Below are 21,524 nucleotides of genomic sequence, written 5' to 3'. Positions count from 1 at the left end.
AACTGGAATGGATCCTGGGGGTTGGGATGAACCGTCCTGACTTAATGAATTTAACTGGTCTTCCTGTTTTCACCTAAAAACCAAGAACATTCTGTCAGACCATCCCAGAGTATGGTAGCGATGATTTTATTCCTAAAACACTAACAGTGAAAATAATTATTAGTTCATTACACTGCTGTGTGTTCACTCTTTCCTTCTTCTGGTTTGATTAAATCTGTGTAAAGGAAGAGAGTTTGGCCATCACAGTGTTGGACAAATGGCTAGGACAAGTTGCCATTAGCCAGTTAAAGATTTGGGGAGCAGCTGCTCTTTAAGCAGCTTTAGGCAGGGTACTGTCAAGGAAGAGAAGTACAGAACATGGTCTCCAACCTCAAAGGATGTACATTCTACTTAAGAAAATAAAAAATAGGGGCACCTGGATGGCTCAGTGGGGTAAAGCCTTTGCCTTCATCTCAGGCCATGATCCCAGGGTCCTGGGATCGAGCCCCACATCAGCCTCTCTGCCTGCTTCTCTGACCGCTTGTGTCTCTGTCTGTTAAATAAATAAATAAATAAAATCTTTAAAAAAAAAAAAAAAAAAGAAGATAAAAAATAACGCCAGCAGAACTAGCAGAAAGACATGTTGGGGACTGGGCACAGCAGCAAGGGATATGGCATTGAAGCTCTTGGTTCAAATCCCAGTTCCACCATTGCCACATGTTCTTTGGCCTATCATTTTCCCTCTCTGTATTCACTGTTCTCATGTGGAGGACAGGACTATTATTGGCATCTGCCTCCTGCGTGGAAAGTACTTAGCATGATGCCTCACACTGAGCCAGCGCTCAGTATGTATGTAGCTATTGTTATGGCTACTACTGCCGAGTGTTAAACTATGATTTATAAGATTGGCTCCGAGTGCATTGGAGGGATCAATGAAGGCTGAAGTAATCACAGATGACTTCGTGAGGAAGGTGGATTTGAGATGAGTAGGCTTCCACTGAGCAGGTGGAAGGAAAGAAGATGTTTAGAACAAGCTAATAAGAAGCAGGGCTGGCTACACCAAGGGCAGGGTACAGGTTCTGGAAAAGCAGACCAGAGGAGAAGATGTGTTTGGGGTTGCAAGAGCTGAAGCTGATTAGATACGTAGGTGTGAAAACAAGGCCGGGGATTTTGCCTCGAGGCAGTGGGGGGCCCACTGTGCAGTTGGTGAGGGGAGCATTGGAGAGCTGATGTTTAAGTGACCTGTTGGAAGGACAGTGAGCCGAAGGCAGGGCACAATCCAGGAACCGAGACAGGAGGACTGATCAGGGGGACAAGGACCCAAGACAAGTTTCTGCAAAGAGCTTAAACAAGAAAGGGCAAATGGGAGAGACATGTCAAAGAGAAAAACAGGAAGCCTTGGTGATATGGGGAGCCTGGCCTGCTCAGTCAGTAGAGCATGTGACTCTTGATCTCAGGGTCATGAGCTTAAGCCCCACTTTGGGCACAGAGATTACTTAAAAAAAGAGAGAGAGAGGGAGAAAAGAAACCTTGATGGTGGATTGGCTTGGAGGTTTGAGGAGAGGGAGAAGTTCCAGCCGCTTTCCCCATTTTGAAACCTGGCAGAATGATGATCTGACCCCCAGAAAAGGGATATTTAAAAAAAAAAAAAAGTACTCCATTTGCATCCTAAAATATTCAAGTGAGAATAAGCTTTTTAAGTGATTTAGTCATTTAAGTCATCTGTCATTTTGTAACATTTTCCACCTAGTACAAGAATCTCCTTCATAATGTCTTAGTCATAGTAAGATGACTTAGTAAAATAATGAATTTAGATTCATAGTTGCCACATTTGAGATAAGGGTGGGACACCCTAGAGGCAAATCAAGAACTGGGACTTTCTCGGAGGAGAAACAGAGTCTGTGTAGTGTTTCCAGGCCTATTCACATGGAGATGATAGGCAGGGGTAGTCCTGAGAGAAGGTGTATCTCCCAGGGTAGTAAGTAGAGAGTAAAGTGTCCCAGCACTGGACACTCGCGATTATCAAGTGAAGGGTGGAGAAGAGCCTAAAGCAGAGACACAAGAAAGGCTGGAAAGGAAGGAAGGACATCAGGGAAGAATAAACTCAGAGAAGATAATTAATTCATTTCTCATAGAAATGCTTGAGCTTTGCAAAGTGTTGGAGTATGCTAAGTTTTACTCCTTTGTTACTGAGCTTATTAGTATTATTCATACTGAACAGTGTGCTAAAGTAGCACAAATGTGACTAGGTCCACAAGTTAAACAAACATGACGTCAGGAGTGACAACAGAAGCATAATCTACCCAATGCTCGTTGCTAAGAGTCACCCATGGGTCTTGAAATGTCATGATGCTTCTCAAGAGTGTTGAAAAGTCAAAATGCTTTACACGTTCTTTCTCATCATAAATCATTCTCAAGGTAACGATATGTCATCTTCCACACTTGAAAGACAAGGAGAAAGAATGAGGTGGGATGTCATCCTGTTCTGCTCACAAGCCCCAGTGGCTTCCCATCACACTTAGGATAGGATCCAAAGACTCTAGTGGGGCTTGCAAAGCCCCATAAAAATCTGTCCTTGTAGCCCATTTCATTCTTCTTTATAGCATCTGTCACTGCCTGGCATGTATAATGGCCCCTCATCTGTTTTCTCTCCGTCCCAGTCTGAGCTGCAAGCTCCATGAGAGCCAGGGGTTGCGCTCACTGCTGCGTCCCTAGCACCAGGTATGGGGCCAGGCACGAGGGGAAAACCCAGAAAAACTGACAGTAGGAAACGACAGAACAAAACCAGCCAGGGAAGTGGGGGCTTGATGCTGCTGTGTGCGCAAACATTGACAACTGGATATATTCACAGCCCTCTTTTCCCGTCCCTATAGCCTGGATGACTGTTAACCTTATTCTACCGGAGAAAGATGGGGCATGGGGGTGGGGTGGGGGGAAGCGTGAGTGCTTGGCCTCCAGTTACCTGTTTCATCTCGTTCTATTCAGAAAAGGATTTTCCACTTTGTTTTGCTGTGAACACTCCCCAGGCCTCTGGCTACCTAGGTTTTCTGCTGAGATAAGCCCCTCCCCAGCTACTGCTCTAGGGATCTAGGCCCCCCACTCCTCACCGAGCAAAGTCTGGGGCTCCTTCCACCTCGGATTCACTCCACACTTCATTTGGCGGAAAAACACAGGGTTTTCCCGGTGTTCTAAGTGGCATGTGTGACAGATGTTCTTCTACAGTAGTCGGCACTGCTGAGAGCCTTATGAGGGCATCCAGATGGTAGCAGACAGTGACACTGGTCACTGAGGACAAGGAGAGGACCCGCTGGAGAGCAGGGAACTAATAACAAGCCTCCTGAGGGGCTGTGGTGGTTCTGCCTGGAAGGGCGAAGCAGCTGTCCAGTTCCTCTGTCACTCAACACAGCTTTCTCCGGTTTCTTCTGTGCACCAGGCACTGGTCTCCGTACTGGAGATAAGGTGGCCGTCCAGAAAGACATGCTCCTGCCCTCGAGGAGAGTCTCTGTCTCTTGAGAGAGGCATGCTTCAAACAACTGATGTATTCATCTGCCCTTGAATAGTAGTGGCCCCAAAGAACCAGAGGCTCTGGGGGCACAGCGCTAGGGACGAGCCCCGGTCCTAGTGATCAAGCGAAGGCTGCCCGTGCAAATAACATTTAGGCTAAGAGCAAAGGAGCAGGAGTTAGCCGTGGGGTAGGGACTTCAGCAAAGGGAACAGCCTGCCCTATGGCCCTGCAGCAGGTGGGAACAATCCAGAAGGGCAATGGGATGGGGGGGGCGCAGTAACAGGAAGCGGCTGGAGCAGTAGGGAGGAGGGACCAGACTGTGCGCATGCGCCCAGCCGGAAGGCCCCTGCAGGAGTGCAGGCAGGGGACAGGCGAGTAAGGACTGGAGTGAGGGTAGTGCCCAGACACATTCACGGTGAAGTGGACTCAGCCTGGAGGGTGATAAAGCAGCGGGGGCCAAAGGTGACACGGGGAAGGTGGACTGAGCTCCTTCCCTGGGCAGGCCATGCACCGCCTCATGAGGGATGGGGATGGGCGGTTAGACCCAGCACCCAGATAAGGATTCTCGGCATTCTGGTCGCGTCAGCTGGGCAGTTTACAAGGCAACAAACGGTGAGAAAGAAGCAGAATTCTGAGGAAGGTAAATTTCGGATGTTGTGTCTGTGAGGCCCGTTGAGGCCTCCCAGCAGAGATGGAGAGCAGAGACTCGATTATACAGATCAGAAATTCAGGAGGGAGGGCCCATCGGGTGACCAAACGCAGGTGACACGGGAGTCAGGAGAGCGGTTGGAGCCAAGAGAGGGAGTACCCTCCCCCATGTCACACAGAGCTCATGACAACTGAGTTCACTAGTTCACTTCTCAGTGGAACCTAGAGAAACACAATGGAGATGTCGGTGACGGATTATTATCTAAAACACCGGCATGTTTACTCTCTACAGAAAATGGCTCGGCCTTGGTCTCGCTGGCCCTCACTAGGATTACAGGAAGGTAAATGATGCAAGTCCAGATGGTGATTCAGGGACTGGGTCTCCGTGACAGCACCAAGTCAGGCTTTCTGCAAGGCCTTTCCCCCGGCAAGTCCAAAATCTACAGACGCTGCCTGGAAAACAGTGGAAAGAGCTTTCAAGTCTGTGCATTAAATGCATATGTATCATGTACGGCCTCTGTCTGTTGGCGTCAAAGAACCCTGAACTATCAAAGTAACTTAGTCAGAAATCAACACTAGAGTGATGAAAATCTCTTTATTTTTTGGGTTATCCAAACATCGAACAAGTTCACTGAGTTCCTGTGTCCTCCAAAGCCCATGACACCAGTGACACAGATTATGCTACCTGCAGATAATCTGTGTTTGGCTACGTTTCCCCTGATAAGATGCAAAGGAGGGGAAATTGCGTTGGCCTCTGAATCCTGCTCCCAAACCAGAGAATTTCAAGAATTGCAAATCGGCTGGTTACACAGTAGGGCCAAGTTCATTGTAGTAAGAGGCCTCTGGACCCTGTCTCCTTTTCTCTACAAATCCATACTGCCTAGGAGACAACTTTGATCCTGACTTTCACTGCCTGTCATGATAACTTGAAAAAAACATGAGGGGGCAGAACTTTATTTTCAAAGGAAAGGCAGTGTTTACACCCAGGAGATCCTTCCTTCCAGGTTTCTGAGCTGTCTTGACTTCACTGGAGGCTAAGAACCCGCACAGTCCCCCGCAGGGGCGCCTGTGCGGATGTGTAGGTGGTATTCCGGAGCCCCAGGGATGCTGTTCTCATAGACTGGGGTTTGCAGTGTGCAACCTGCCCGGCCCTAGACAGAGACCCCACTGCCCCCCCACACACCCCACCCTCCACCCCCGCCACAAACCATTTGAAGCTGCATCTGTACCCCCAGGAGGCAGGAAACCAAGGCAAGGGGAAGTAGAGGTAATGAGATGAGTGAGAGGACATCCATCAGTTCTTTTGTTGAAACCGTAGTTAATGATTAACAGATTATCGCTGCTTTAATTTATTAACCTTTTTTCTGCCGTGAGAAGGAAAATATGAGTTATCTTTAGAGAAGCTTCTTTTGTCAACAGTGGCTGCTGTTTCAAGGCTGAAAAGAAGTAGGAGAAATTGGACAAAGGCATTCTTTCTTTTTCTACCAAAAAGGAATATATTGCTTATTTTAGAAAGAAAACTAACACAAAATAAATTTATTTATGAACGCTTCTCCTATCATAGATCTTTTACAGCCTTCGTTTGAATGTATTTGTTCAAGGTTGACATATTAGAATTCTTGTTGCAGATGATGTCATGAGAAAACGATAAACCTGACTAGCCCAACGGGCCAAGATATTGACATTTGTTTGGGATTTTGTTCACCTCAGATTATGAAGTCTTCTCTTAGAAAATCCAAAATGACTTTATCCAAATTTTGAACAGTTTCCTTTCAGGAACGCGCACACTCACACACACACACACACACACACACACACACACACACATACACACACACACATACACACACACCCCTGCATGAACGTTGAATGATTCCAAAGTGGGAAGAAAGGCTCCTTTTGCTTATCATTTTATTTACAGGATTTGTGTCTGCACAGGGGAGAAAAGAAAGTTCTTTTTGCTTTCGAGATGGACATAGATTTCCAAGCCATTTGGCTCAAGAGATAGTTTAAATAGGAATGAATTTAATATACCTTTAATTCTCCAAAATAAGAGAACTCCAGCTGAGGTCTGGTCCAGGGCAAAGTCTGTTCTCGACACTGAAGAAAATCTATCACATTAATCCCAGCGGCTCAGAGTCCAAAGCTGCGTGAACAGAATGCTCGAGGGTAGGTTCTCACACAGCAGAACGCTTTGAAAGAAACTTTAAAAACAAAACGACTGTTCGGAGAATACCAGGCCTTGTGTGGAATCATGCAGCACTTAAGAAAAGATAGAAATAATTATGCTTGAGAAACACAGCTAATTAAAAATAACTCGGTGCATACAAGGAAAAGAAAACTGTAGAAGAACTTCTCTGCTCCAGTGTAAATGTGAGATGCCACATAATGAAATAGTAGGATTTTTTAAATTTCATTTCACACTGGCATAAAGGAGATGGAGAGGAAAATTATATTGCCAGAAAATGCCAGGGTAGATTTGCTAAAGACATTATCATGTACTGTGTTTAAAACAAAAATCTAATTGCTATAATTTATCATACCTCTCGTTATTAAAACCGTGCTAATTTAAAGATTTTAATTATTTGCCACTTTTGCATATTATGACTTTTCGTAGAAGATACTACAAAAATTTCTGATTCTATCATTCTTTGTATGATTTTTTTTTTTAGGAGGTTCTAAGAAAATTAACATGCTTTAAATATATAATTGTGTTTACATCAGTAATAAAAATTCCTTGTGTTTTTCTTTTAGTTTTTTCAGTGAAATTTCTGGAACTGCTTTATAATCGCTGAGCTTCATATGTGAGCACACAGGCTGCTGAAATCAATTTTAATTCCCTGTACACACATCTAGCCTTATAAAGAGCAGGGTGGATGCCACCCTCCCTTTTGGATTAGAGAGAGGATTCTTTTAATGATCTGAGAAGTTTCAAAGAAAAGATTCTACTGACTTGGCCATGAATTTGTTGCTTGGTCTTGAGAAATCAGACTCATAAGATAGTCACTGAAGCAAGACTGCTCTTTAAAACAGTACGCTCTCTGACCAGTAGCAGAAAGGTAGGCAGGTAAGCAAGGGATCATAGAATACAGAAGAAAAAGCTGTCCCAGGAGTAAAGATGGCCACTATCAGTGATGAGGGAAAAGGTAGAGGGAAGTAACCAGAGGCGAAATCATTTCTCTGCCATGGATTTTGAAGGCCTTGGGAAATAGAGCCCATTTCTACAAAACACATGGGCTACAGCAAATTGTCTTCACTTTGGGAGAAGCATGGTAGTTGGATATGGTTTCTGTGTACCTCATAAAAGCACACTGTGGTCTTCTCTACCAAAGAATTCGTGAGAGTAGCATTATGATTCAGTACTCTATGTATTAATTAGAATATGACATCATTTCAAAGCAAAAGAAAAACCATGTAAAACTAGTTTCCTAAATCGCAAGCCAGCCCCACAACCAGATCAGTCCTGTGACATTCAGTGTGGTCCTAGATTCAAGTTCTAGAAGCCAGAACTTTAAGGGGCTTTGAACATCAACCTTTTGATGGGAAAAATAAAATTTGACGAGCTCGCTTAAGGCACCAGAGCCAAGACTAGACCCCACAGCTGCTCGACTGAAGTCCATTCTTGTTTGCAGCCTTCCCCACCTCCTTTGCAAAATTCCTAGCGATCCTCCCCCGGCCCCATCCCCCGGACCATGCTGTCTGCCTGCCGAGTCACCCACCGCGTGTTCTTTCTGCAGGTGCAAAGTTCCCCATTAAGTGGACAGCCCCCGAAGCAGCCCTGTATGGGAGGTTCACAATCAAGTCTGACGTGTGGTCTTTTGGAATCTTACTCACAGAGCTGGTCACCAAAGGAAGAGTGCCGTACCCAGGTAAGAGCGGGACCTAGCCAAGGCGGGCCTCGGATTGGAGGCTCTCTTCCCACTTTGCCTTCCAAGCCTCACCCTCAACTTTCTGCCCAACGTGAGTTTGAGGAACTTGGACAGGGATTTAGCCAGGGAAAAGCAGAACTGGGAGCCCCCGTGGGCATCATGGAGACAAGCAGCTGCCGCACCTGGTGTGCCGGGATTCGTGCAAACAGCAGCTAGCACGAGCGCTGCAGCCCACCCCAGTTTGCGGAGCCTGTGCTCTCTGGGTAGGGGCGCGCAGCTGTGGCTCCAGAAGGAACAAGGGTTCTGGCACGGCTTTACGCAAAGAGAATTTGCAGACCCTTGCAGGGAAGAGAAGGAGAAGGGCCCCCACTGCTTTTTGATTACACTGTAGCACTGACCCATGGAGTAAACGTGGCAGGAAAATGCCAGGACCTGCTCTCTCTGCAGGCCCCAGCCCCAGATGGCCAGACAGAGCAGAGGTACTTGCAAAACGCGGTTTCAAGGCCACGCACTGCCCATCCGAGCAGTCAAAATATGCCCTACGAAAGCAAGTGTACAGTAAAGAAATCGGAGAGTCTTAGGCTCTGGAAATTTTCTGGACTGTCAGATTCATGCTTCTCAAAGAAACCACAGACTTAGATGATCCCCCTTAAATTCATTAATTTCAACAGATGCTGATGCAAAGGACACTCATGCCATTTCACCTCCCACGCTTCAGTGGTTATATTATAGCACGTGGGCGATCTGCTTTCTGAAATGTTAAGGATATATTTTTCAGTTACTGTTGAGTGAAGAAAGAACATAGCTCCTCCTCATCCCCTGCCTAAGAAAGGAGCTTAAAAAAAAAAAAAAAAAAAAAGATAGTGGAGATTAATGAGGAACTGATGTCTCTTGCAAATCCTGGGTTTGTAATTCTATCTTTGCAGTCAGAGGAGACAGGGAGGGCAGATTAATGTGTAATCCCTTTGTTCATTTTGTATGATTATTTCTGGTCATCTTTGGAGAATGCAGAGAGGGAGAGAGGATCTTTTTTCAGGTTGGCGTGGCCTTGAGACTCCTAGGAGAGCCAGCTTGGCACCGAGACAAAATGAACAAAATTCCCTGTCCCTGAAGCACCAGCACGGGACGCTTGGCGATGCGGGTGGAAGCCAGTTTTATTGATGGGCTGGCGGTGGCTGGTCCCCGCATGCACGGGTGGGCAGACGCGCCTCGAGCTGCCAGCCAGCATGGCAGGAAGGGCTGCCCCCGAGGGGCCTGGAGAGCAGCGTGGGCATTTTTGAGTGGCTTCTTCGGGGGGAAATAAATGCAGGTCCAGGGGTTTTGAAGACATGAAGACACTTTTTTTTTTTTTTTGGCCTGAATTTTGAACAAATTTCTCCCTGGACCCTCCAGGTTTACAGTCAGCCAGTGTGTGGAATGCCACGGAGGGGAAAAGGTTAATGTTGTTTTGCATTTCTGCAAAGGCTTTCCTTTCAGTGACACAAAGCCACTTTTTGTTCGTCTGGATTGCACACAGAAACCAAGACAAAGGGGCAGGGGCTGGGACCCCAGAGAAGGCAGGCAGGTGTGTGCTTCTGAGGGAGAGGCTTTGCCCAAGTTTGGATTTAGCATAAGGAAAATGGCCTCATTTTGTAACTCAGACTAAGATTCACTTAGCTCAGTGTCCGTGAGCGTGAACTGTGCCGGGCATTTTGCTCTACCTGGAAAGTAAGTACAAATAAGACATTCACACTCTGAGGAAACAGATTAAAAGCTTCCTGGAGCTAGGCACTGTTTTGGTTGCTGGGGATATAGAACAATGAGCAAATAAATTTAGTTCCTGCACTCATGGGATTTACAGTCACATGGATAAAATATGCACCACGTCCAGGAAGAAATCAGTGTTTTCTGATACTTCTTTATTATCAGAGGGAATCATCCTCATGGGATGAATTACTTGAATTTACCCCCTGTGGGCCTCGAATCTTAATTCTGATAATGGGGTCAGAGACACGTGATTTGGGTGTCTGCAGAGGGGCCTTTCCCTCAGAGTCCTGTGAGGGGCAAAGGAGTTTGCAATGAGAACCGAGTCCACTGGATTGCGCAGAGTTACATACTCAGAGCAGCTGCTGGGAGAGCCTCCCTGCTTCTCTGAGGTAGCAGGGCTGGTTGTGTCTGGGAGGCTTCATGGAAAGGACAAGCAGAGTTTCTTCCGCAAGTCAAGGAAGAGGGAAGAAGATCCTGGATACAGATTGGCATATGGGAAAGCACCAAGGCCTAGGAGGGCAGAGCTCATTCAAGGAGCTGCAGGAGAAGGAATTTGAGGGTGGGGGCGTGAAGCCTGGATGTGCAGCAGGAAAGGCTGGCCAGAACATGTCGTCGTCGTCATGGGGGCCTCATACACTGCCACAGGGAGGCTCTGGGGCCAGGAGGGTCCGCAGAAGAGGGCAGGGGATTGGGGGTGGGCTGTGTCAGTGGGCAAGCGACATGAGCTGCGTCTTAGCCACAAACAGCCAGCAGCCACAGAAAATTGTTCCCAGGCCTGTTCCTAGCCATGGGGGCTTCTTGTTTTTGTTTTTTAACATAGTTATAATCCTATTTAATTGGACTTCTGGATCTTAGAGGAAACTCTTCTTGAGGGAGAGGCTTTTACAGAAGAATTCCAATTACAGGACTATTACCTTAATGAAGGGTAACAATTCCTAAGGCACAGTGTCATTAAGCTTCATCCAGACGTCACTGTGAAAGGAAGGACCTTCCACTCCACATTCTCACTGCTGGTGTGGCCCAGTCAGTGTGTGCCCAGGGATTGCTTCTCTACCACGCCGAATCCCTGTGCCTGTTGGGGGTACCCTAGGACGGACTCCCAGTCCCCGCCCATCATGCCTTCCATCCTGACATCTCCATGCAAAAATTTCTCAGTTGGCTAGTCTATTTTTAAGTAATTCGTTTTTTAAGAACAGTAGGTGGCGGTATTTTTCTGAATTCTTTCATACCTGAGCATGACCTTCTGTTACCTTCACACAGAGGAAAGGGCCTTTGGCTGGTAGATGAGGATGGAGGTCAAGGGAATGGAGGTGACTTACCCACGGGTTCGTAAAGCTTTCCCGGCATTTCTGCCCAGCATGACAGGAGTTCCAGAAGTAAGAATCAGAGAAGGAGCCTAGAGTGGAGCATGTGATGTGTGACCACATGAGAGGAGACAATGAAACATGGACCGGCTGGTTAGTTAGCGAGTTCTGTAAAAGGAATGGATTAAAAGGAAGGGAAGAAGGACAATCTCAAATGGAATGACAGCCCTAGAGCCAAAGAAAAAAGTACTGAAATGTGACACTGAGATTAACAGAGAGGTAGCGGAAAGGAGTTGCACGCACTCCACCCGCCCAGACAAAGGTTGCTTCCAAGACGTGTCACAGAGCTGCACACAGTTCCAGAGCACAGCTCTGCTCTACGGATTCCCCGGGAGCAGCCGCACTCGAACACATACCAGGCCTTGCTTTTCTGTGAGCTGAGGTGCAGAACCATCCTTTGCGTTGAGATTAGACTGGATTTTGTACTGATGGGCTGCTGAACGTGAGAAATGACAACACTTCCATGAAAGGAGTTTTCTGGGGTTCATGCATACAATCAGAGTTAGGCACCTTCAAACCCTCCCTCACATCCTTATTTTCCTCTTTACCTCCACTGCCCTGTGTCAGGCCATCCACTCTGCAGTGACCTCTTCTTGGGACTTCCTGCCTCGGTTTCTCCTGCCCCCTTACCCATTCTTTCCCTGTCACCACCAGGGATGTTATCCCAGAAACAGAGACCCAGCTCTCTTTCTCTCCTGGTTAAAAACGTCTGTGGCTTCCCTTCTCCTTCCAGATAAACTCCAGAAGCCTTAAGTTTGCATGGCCCTTAATAACTCTTTCCCTGAGGGGGGTGGGGAGGGGACGTCGTGAGTCATTCCACAAATATTTATTGAGCACCTGCCATATGCGCTGAACCAGCAGACAAAAACTTGCACCCTCATAAGCCCTCATAAGCGTTTACTCTTCTTGTAAGAGACAGACAATAAACAAAGATAATAAGCAAACTCTATTCTGTATTGGCTGGTGGTAACCGGCAGGGAGAAGAGTAAAACTGGGAAGGGGATGGAAAGTGGCAAGGGAGGACCTCACTGGGAGGGTGACCTCGAGGAAGGCGGGCCCTGAAAACAGCAGGGAAGGCCAGTGTGGGTGGAACAGAGGAACAGGAGGTCTGAGAGGCCCTGGGGAGATCAGATAGGGCCTTCCTAGGTCATTGTGAGGACTTTAGTTTGAGTTGTTAGTGAGAGAGTCACTGAGGGGCTTGAGTGGGAGAGCGACATGACCTGACATGGTTTCTCTCTTGCCACCCCCAGACCTCACACTGAGCTGTCCCTCTGGTGTGAGTTGCTCTTCTTGGCTTCACTGTCTGCCTCAGAATCCTGCAAAGCCCAACCCAGACATCACCTCCTCAATGTAGCTTTCTTCATGTCCATACCAAAAGACTTGCCCTGTCTGCCTGCTCCCACGACACACAGTGCATCTCTATTAAAGCCCCCGTCCCTGAGTCTGGAATTCACAGCAGCTCTGAGGGGACAGGAGCTCCTTTCGATATTCCCAGTGCCCAGCAGTGTCTGCCCCATAGTAGACTTTCAAGACGTGTAAGCACATGAATGGATGGATGGAAGGTCAGGATAGGGAAAAAAAAAAAAAAAAAAAAAAAAAGATGATGCCTATGAGGTTTTAAAACAAGATTTTTTTAGTTTGACTGATAACCTGCAAAGGCTTTTAACTCTATTCCATCATCTCCACACATAAATATAGCACGTATCGTCCCAGCCATGAGATAGCCTCTGTCCTCAGAGTTGTTCTGGGAAATTGACACTGTGGTTGGTTGAAACACCACGTTCCAGTACCGTTCTAGGCGACTGTCCTGGCCGTTCCGTGCCCTGGCTCGCAGCTGAAAACCTGCTTTGTGAATGTGGCAGGATCTGGCAAGCAGGAGCCTTCTCTTAAGCACATCACATTTATCCATGCATTTGAAGCACTTTCAAATCTTTTAGTAATGACAGCTGCCTGGCTTTTGGGACTATATCCCGTCTCCTGACAGTGACTGGAAGAGACAAGGGAAATTAGTGAAGCTAGAAGCCACCTTCCTTAGGGAATTAGAAGTCCCACCCTTCTCCTCCCTCCACCCCACTCAGATGCCCTACAGCCCTGAATTCTAGACGTAGATTCCTCTGTGTTCAGCAGCCCATTTCCATCACCTGCACTCTTAGTACTCCTGCTATGTTCAGTGTGCCAACAGATCAGATTTTTCCTGGGGTAGGGAAAGATTAGACTCTCCGGCCAGGAAAATGGGAAGCAGAATGGAACCTCCACCCTCAGACAAGGGTGCTTTGTCCTCTGCCCTCCCTGCCCCTGTCCATAGTCCCCAGGGCTTCTCCTTTCAGCTCCTGAGTTCCCCCAGAGCAGGAAGCCTGCCTGGAGTGCCCAGGGGTCACGCTGCCACCTTTCCCTACAAGGTTTCTCTTGGCCAGTGTGGCTGGTGAGAGGTAAAAGCAGGGGAGGATAAGACACGTGGAGAGGGCAGCCAGAGAGGAACTTTCCACTATACTGAGTCCTGCGTTCTGCTGCCGTTCGTTCTCAGCTCAGTGTTTCCACGGCCTTCCCGGTGGACACCCTCACGCTCTTCCTCGCTTCTCCTTTTCTGAGGCAAGACCAGCTTCAGATGATCTTTCTGTATGATGGCCCCTGAGTCGCAGTCGTTTCTGTACTTATTCATACGGTGGGCATAATAAAAACAGCTGCTCCGAGGTTAGCTGGGCAAAGGAGGCCAGAGAAAGAGAACTGGACATTAGTGGGCCTTCTTAGAGTCACCCCTTTATATTTGCCTGCACTCCTTGATCAGTATCTGTCTGCCCTAAATTTGTACTTTGATCCTTCACCAGACCTAATGTGCCACCTCCTGCTGTCGCCTCGTAAGCCCACTAGAGCACGTGATGGTCTGCAGCACAGGGTCGCACTGAGCAAGCGCCATCAGCCCAGCCCTCCTTCCCCTGGATTAGCCTGGCGCTGCCCAACAGACAAACACAGACGGAGCTTTTCACAGGGTTTATGCAGAGAAGAAGGGGGAGCCCCTGACGAAAGCCTGATGCACAATAGAGCTTAATTTCCTTTGAACGGAAAGCTCCGTTTGCAAAAGTAATCTCAACGTCTGATAACCTCCCATCATTCCCATTGTGAAAGTGCTCAGTTTTCCCATGGCGCAGAAATCCACGTTCTTGCAACCCATGGTCACATCCAGATGCAGACTTGATCCGCTACCAGTAAAAATGCCTGATGGCACAGAGCTGGCCCCTCCGGGATCCCTATTAGGAAGTGGCACACAGGGGAAGCCTTAAGGCCAAACCCGCCTCTTTCACAGAAAACTGGTTTTGTTTGTTTTGTTTTTTAAACAGTTGAAAGCACAGTGACCGTGGAGGCATTTTGTTGACAAATGAAGAAACTGAGGCCAGGGAGGTTGAGTCATCAGTTAGAGGTGCGGAGTGGCTCTGCCAGGGGAAATGACTTTCTTTCCCTTCTGCAAAGAATCTGACAGAAGAGAGGGAGGGAGGCTCTGTGGACTTAGTAGGTGGCTGGAAGGACAGGAATGGGACAATCTAAAAGAAGGGGAGGGGGAAAGAAAACAGACACACATGAAAACCGACATTGTGGGCAGCCACGTGTGGTAAGTGTCGGATGCTTGACCCTAATTCAGAAACCATGAGGAAACCAGCAAAATGATTTAGAAAGGATAGTGTGGCCCTAATGACAAAAAGGGAGGGCAGTCCCTTGGCTGGAGAGTCTCAGCTGCAGGGCCTTGGGCAGACCGACTGGCAGTGAAGCTCTCTCTCCGCAACCATGTTTGAAAGCCAGAAATCCATGGTGACAGGAGGTCCCATGGAGGATGTAGGGAAGAGGAATTAGAAAGCAAACCCCAGCACAGCAGGCCCCACAGATTTTCTGTGGACTGAGGACCAGTGAGTTGCGCCCACTGTGACCTATGGAAATGGCCCATTTTCCAGATCTAGTGAGAGGGTAGAGACCTAGGGGCTGCATGTGGGGACAGAAAAGGACAGGGTTGGGGCGGCACTGGCCACCAAGTCCCCCCACCAAACCCAGTCTTCCTCCAACGTGGAGGTTGGGAACCAGGGCATACACCCAACTGTGCTTCATGACTGTGACACTCCTGGTGGCACTCCTGGTGGCAGAGAAACCCCCTCCTGCTGACAAATGGTCTCTCGTGCAGCTCCTGCTAGGAAACCTGGAGGCCCAAACTGTTGATGACAGTGTTTCCCTAAAACGTGCCCATAGGCCATGTTTTCAAGCTTCTGCCTTTGCTGTTTCTGGGCCAGCATTACCCCCTATGAAAAGAGAGAAAAAGGAAAAACGTTCCCAAGTGCCCTCCTCCCTCCCTGTCTGCTTCCTTGATAGGAAGTATGGTAACGAGATTCCTGTCTGGAAGCCCCGTGTCCCTCCAGATTCTCCTCTGAGCACCCCGCACTCAGGCTCACGTGTAGCCCCTCCTTGGTCCCCGGCCTTCACCTCCCACGTACTAGGTAAAGTCAGCGTCTTGGGGAAAGTGGCTAAAAGAGGGGAACAAGTTATTTTGGTAATAAAAATATGAAACCATCTGAAAAGAAAAATGAAATAAGCTCATCTTTATGGGAATGTATAGAGTAAAGCCCGTTTTTGCTAAAAAAAAAAATTCTTGGAATTTATCAAATTTGGATTTATTAAAATTCTTATAGCTGAGAATACTATTTCTTTTTTTTTTTTTAAGATTTTATTTATTTATTTGTCAGAGAGAGAGAGAGAGCACAGGTAGACAGAGTGGCAGGCAGAGGCAGAGGGAGAAGCAGGCTCCCCACCAAGCAAGGAGCCCGATGTGGGACTCGATCCCAGGACGCTGGGATCATGACCTGAGCCGAAGGCAGCCGCCCAACCAACTGAGCCACCCAGGCGTCCCGAGAATACTATTTCTTTAAATAAGAACACAATCCACTTAATCTGGCTGTTGTTTATAGAGTTAAAACCAACCTAAGTGAGCCTTGCTCAGAGGGCATCTCCTGAACACGCAGGGTGGGGAAGGCACCGTCTGGGCTTGGCTGTGCGGGCTCTGGCTTAGGACGGCAGGGAGAGAGCTGACCCCATTCACACCGTCAATGTCAGCCGAACGTGCATTGTCTCTTTTCCCACTTTTCTGGCAAAGCTGTCATTGGTATGTTTCGGTTTGGCCCAGGGTGTGGAACTGATTACATATGGTCCCCATGCCTTGAGGAAGTCTGGAGAGAGAAGGCATGAGAAGAGAAGGAAGAGGAGGAGCAGGGGGAAAGTCAGGCAGGAAAGGAGGCGGAGCGAGACAGTAGTGGGCCTGTGACTGATGGTGTGGGCCTGCTGGCGCCTGCATGGGTCCCCTGGCTACCTCCGCCCAGGAAGTGTGCTGTCTCGGGGGATGCTACACGATAGGGTCAAGTTGCTCTATCTGCTGGGTCTGGGACTTGGGCAGACTGCTGGAAAAACAGACATGACCCAAGTGGCCAATTAAACTTTCCATTGGCAGAGATTAAACTAAGAGTTGAAAAAAAATACATGAAATCTTTCCATTTGAGTAGTTTGTTTTTTAATGAAATGAAACATTTACTGACATAAGCTCCACAGAGCAATAGGAGAACGCTTAATTAAACTCCATGGTGCCATTTTGGACAGTCTCATTGCCAGAATAAAGCATTAGAAGGCGTTTGGGGCCCAGGGGGTAGAGTGGAGGGGAGGTGAAACCCCTTCCAGAAGAGCCTTCCAAGGTTCAGACCTTCTGCCCTTCTTTCCTCCCAGTTCCCAAAGGCTCCTGGCAGGGGCGGGACAAGGGGCATTTCTGCAGGTTCGGGCAGCATGGCTTCCAAGATATGAAACCAAGGCCGGTAGTCAAACACAAAGCAAAGGCTTTAGAGAGTGCCATTCCTCATACGTGAGGACACTGGCTGCCTAACCTTTCTGGGCGAGCTGGAATGTGGTCGCTGCCATCACTCAGGCCAGAGCCTCCCAGCCAAAACTCTTGGGACCGGATGTGCCCAAGAATCAGACTTTTTTCTTTTATTTTTATTTTTTAAAGATTTTATTTATTTATTTGTCAGAGAGAGAGAGAGAGCGTGCGCGAGAGTGAGCACAGGCAGAGTGGCAGGCAGAGACAGAGAGAGAAGCAGTCTCCCTGCCGAGCAAGGAGCCGGATGTGGGACTCTATCCGAGGACGCTGGGATTATGACCTGAGCCGAAGGCAGCCGCTTAACCAACGGAGCCACCCAGGCATCCCGAGAATCAGACTTTTTTTAAAAGAACATCCATAGTGGGGCGCCTGGGTGGCTCAGCGGGTTGGTCCTCTGCCTTGGGCTCCGGTCATGGTCTCGGGGTCCTGGGATCGAGCCCCGCGTCAGGCTCTCTGCTCAGCGGGGAGCCTGCTTCCCCCTCTCTCTCTGCCTACTTGTGATCTCTTTCTCTCTGTCAAATAAATAAATAAAATCTTAAAAAAAAAAAACCCATACTGTGCATAGACCAGGTAACATCCTCGAGTCTGAGGCTACACTCCATATTCAAATAAGACATTATCACTTCTATAGCAGTATGGATGAATACATAAAAACAATAAACAGCCTTGGGTTATATGGCCAAATGGGGTCAGTTCAGACCTGTTTTGCTGCCAGGTGAGTTACCAGAACTTCGTGTTTCCAGAGCCTGTTGGGTTTCAGGATGGTGGAAAAGGAAATGCTGGTCCTTGTCCCTCACCCAGTTTGTCCAGAGCACCATAGGACATTCTGCTAGTAGCAGCGTGTTCTTCCGCTTGCTCCCAGCTCCCCGCCCCCTCCGAGTCTTCAGCGGTTGGAGGAGGATTTCAGCTAATTAGCCTCAAAGCTGACCCAACACCCAACTGCAGAGGGCGCCTGTGAAGTCAGGCAAAGCGTGGAGGCAGGGGGCCCATGCTGGTTCACTAAAGCCCTCTCGCTAAACTAAGGGTCACTCCCAAAACGTGAGCAAGTTTCTGTTGGAATAATCACATCGAAGGCCAACTTCAACACAGCAGGAATAATGATACATGGATTTTATCACAAGAAGTTACAGTGGCAGAGAATAAAAAAGCATCCCAAAAAGGCTCATATACACATGTGACTGACAGCCTGGGAGCCAGGATAAACCCAGTTCCAAAAGTAACAAGAAAACAAAGAGAATGGCAACAGACCCCAAAAGTCAGGACGGGGTTGTGCTCTGGGCCCAGCTCCCCCAGAGCTGAAGGGAGCTGCTACGCGCAGACGCTGTGGTCTTCGGCTGACATCCCTGAGACCTAGGGGAAGACGTCTCTCTAGGTTTCTGTATGGCTTGAAACCAGGTTCTTGATTTTGTAAATAAACCAGGCCAGAAGTTGGGGAGGATTCCGGATTACAAGCTTGGGGCTAAGGAGCAGCCAAAACATACAAGTGCTTGGCGGGCAGTGGCAGAAGGCAACAGGGCAGGAAGAGGAAGGAGAAGTAGGAAGAGTGCCTGGCAGTGATTGGGAGAGGGGTAGGGACATTCACCTCACCCCACCTATGGTATTTCCTGCCCCGTCAGGAAGGCCAGCACGCAGGGAGGCTGCCTTCTCCCCCAGAGGTCTCCCCTTTGTGTTGGGCAGCCTGAGGTTTCAACATGAGGCAGCTCCCCCGGAGGGTCACAGAGGTCTCAAATGATAAATGGCCTGTCCAAGGTCATCAGTAAACACGGGCCCAGGAGGCGCCCTGCCTCCCCATCAAAGTCACCAAATCCCGGAGCACCTCGGGGTCACTGGGCCAGACGGTGCCCAGCCATGGGGACACAATAGCAGATCTCAGCTGGTGGGGTAGAAGCTGGCCCGGGTAGAAGCCAAACAAATTTAGGAAGTTCAAAGATGGAGTTCATAGATGCTATAAACACGGGATAGTGTATTTTTCATTCCACGGATTTCTTTTCATTTATTTATTTATTTTGGGGGGGTCTGACTCATTCATAGTTTTTGATTGGTTTAATTGAATTGTAATTTACATACAACAGAATTCAACCATTTTAAGAACACTGCTCTTTGACAAGCAGAAAGGGCCCCACCACCACATGCAGGATACAGAACAGGAGCTGGCAGATTACCTTGTGTGGGCCAAATTCAACTCCCACCTGTTTTTGTTTTGTATATTTTTTAAGGGCTATTCAAAATAATACTATGCGACAGAGATCATAGGCAGCCCACAAAGCCTCAAATATCTGCTCTCTGACCTTTTACAGCAGAGACTGCTGACCCCTGACCCTTGGCAGCCACTCCCCTCCCCTCGCCCCTGGCAACGACTCATCTGCTTTCTGTCACTGTAGCTTTGGTTTTTCTAGAACTTCACACAAATGAAATCATACAGTCCGTTGCCTTTTGTGTCTGGCTCCTTTCGGGGACGACGCTTTCGAGATTCATCACCCAGCTTTTCCGCATGCAGTCGCTGCTCCTTTCTGAGCTGGGACTGGGGGGCGGCGTCCCATGAAGGGCCGGACTCCCCGAGCCCCCGCAACCCTCCCCACCCCCTCGCGAGGGGCGCGGCGGGGCGGCGCACTCACCGCCTTGTCTTGCAGGCATGAACAACCGGGAGGTGCTGGAGCAGGTGGAGCGCGGCTACCGGATGCCCTGCCCGCAGGACTGCCCCATCTCTCTCCACGAGCTCATGATCCACTGCTGGAAAAAGGACCCGGAAGAGCGGCCCACCTTCGAGTACTTGCAGGGCTTCCTGGAAGACTACTTCACCGCCACAGAGCCCCAGTACCAGCCCGGTGAAAACCTGTGAGGCCGGGGTCCGCAGAGAGAGGCCTTCTCGGCGAGGCTTCCCCGCCCCCTCCCCATTAGCTTTCAGTTCCGTAGCCAGCTGCGCGAGCAGTGCGAGCCGTCCCGGATCAGATTGCATGTGACTCTGAAGCTGACGAACTTCCATGGCCCTCATTAATGACACTTGTCCCCAAATCCGAACCTCCTCTGTGAAGCATACGAGACAGAACCTTGTTATTTCTCAGACTTTTGGAAAATGCATTGTATCGATGTGATGTAAAAGGCCAAACCTCTGTTCAATGTAAATAGTTACTCCAGTGCCAACGACCCTAGTGCTTTCCTTTTTTTAAAATGCAAATCCTATGTGATTTTAACTGTCTTCACCTGATTCAACTAAAAAAAAAAGTATTATTTTCCAAAAGTGGCCTCTTTGTCTAAAACAATAAAATTTTTTTTCATGTTTTAACAAAAACCAATCAGGACAGGTGTTTTTTTTTCTTTTTTATAATATGAATATATATCATATATATGTCCCTGTACATACACCATGTGGGTGCTAACGTGGAGACCATGGCCCACCTGGCCATAAAGCCTCGGGACCCAGAGTGAGGATTTTACTGCCAAATCAGCATAAAAGCACTGGTATCATTCTGCAAACCAGTGGCCTCCTTTTTGGCTTTTGCAAAGCATGATCCTTTTTCTTTTTTCTTTTTCTTTTTTTTTTTTTAATTTGGATTGCACTATTTTGGTTCATGATTATACCTGTAGATGGCTGTTCCTTTGACTCTTTCCAAGCAGCCCCAGAGCTGAATTCACAAGTTCTGTTTCCAGTATTTGCTTTGTCTTAACTGCGATCTGTTCTCGAAGCCTAAAAGCATATTGAAGCAAGCAAATGGCCAATATCTACCAGGGGAACTGGAAGATGGATACCACACATACTTCTTGTATAAAAATATGAATGCTGAAATGTTTCAAACTTTTTTTATTTAATAAACCTTGTAACCACATTTAAATGGTCTAAAACCCATAGCATTAGAATCATGGCGACCTGCTAAACTTTCTCATGCAACTAAAATTTCTGAGGGTGGGGGTTGGACATTTCCCATTGTAAAATAAGTGTTTTAAACGTTCTGTACTGCTAATGAAATGACTTTCTCTATGTCCAAGAAGTCTCCAGTGGAATAACTATGCACTACTTTACATTTCATGGGGATGCACCAAAAAAAAGAAAAAAAGAAAAAAAATTACATTTTTAGTTGCTGTTTGTACCAACCTTGAATTACATGTTTAACAACAACAAATCAAAAAGCCTATTTCTATTAAGTTTTTAATACTGGGTAGCGACTCTGAAATCTTAATTCCTTTTTTGTTATGATTTATTTGTGAGTTTACATTTTTAAATTGTTTAACTTTCTTAATTTAGTAATTAAAAAGAGAGCATTTTACATTTGAATTTTTTTTTGCTCATTTGTTTAAAGCATGGAAGGTACTCTAGTAATGACATATCTGTCCCACACCAGGTGATAAGGAGTTCTCTGGCCCGTTTAACCATTGTACAGTGACTTCCAAGTGACAGAAACATTCAGAACACTAGGAGTGGGTTCTTCCCCTAGAAAGGATGGGCCATTGTTGAGCTATTTCAGAGGATTATTAAAGCAAGCTTAAGCATACTTTCACGTTTCAATCTATCAGACATCATC

The 21,524-nt window shown here is 47.6% G+C and overlaps 1 protein-coding gene across 9 annotated transcripts in view; it reads left to right on the top strand.

Moving 5' to 3' along the window:
* The window catches only part of FYN (FYN proto-oncogene, Src family tyrosine kinase), a 213,228-nt gene extending 191,951 nt beyond the window's left edge, over nt 1-21,277 (top strand). For all 9 annotated transcript variants that reach the window (XM_047735094.1, XM_047735099.1, XM_047735090.1 and 6 more), the window contains 2 exons: nt 7,870-8,001; nt 19,638-21,277. In XM_047735094.1, coding sequence (XP_047591050.1) covers nt 7,870-8,001; nt 19,638-19,846 — 341 coding nt within the window. In that variant the 3' untranslated portion in view covers nt 19,847-21,277. The remainder of the gene's footprint in view (nt 1-7,869; nt 8,002-19,637) is intronic.
* Nucleotides 21,278-21,524: the final 247 nt, after the last annotated feature.

Source organism: Lutra lutra, chromosome 6 (genome assembly GCF_902655055.1).
Source record: "Lutra lutra chromosome 6, mLutLut1.2, whole genome shotgun sequence".
NCBI classification, from domain to species: Eukaryota; Metazoa; Chordata; class Mammalia; order Carnivora; family Mustelidae; genus Lutra; species Lutra lutra.
Note: the sequence above shows the minus strand (reverse complement) of the source record. Positions and strands in the feature narration are given on the sequence as shown.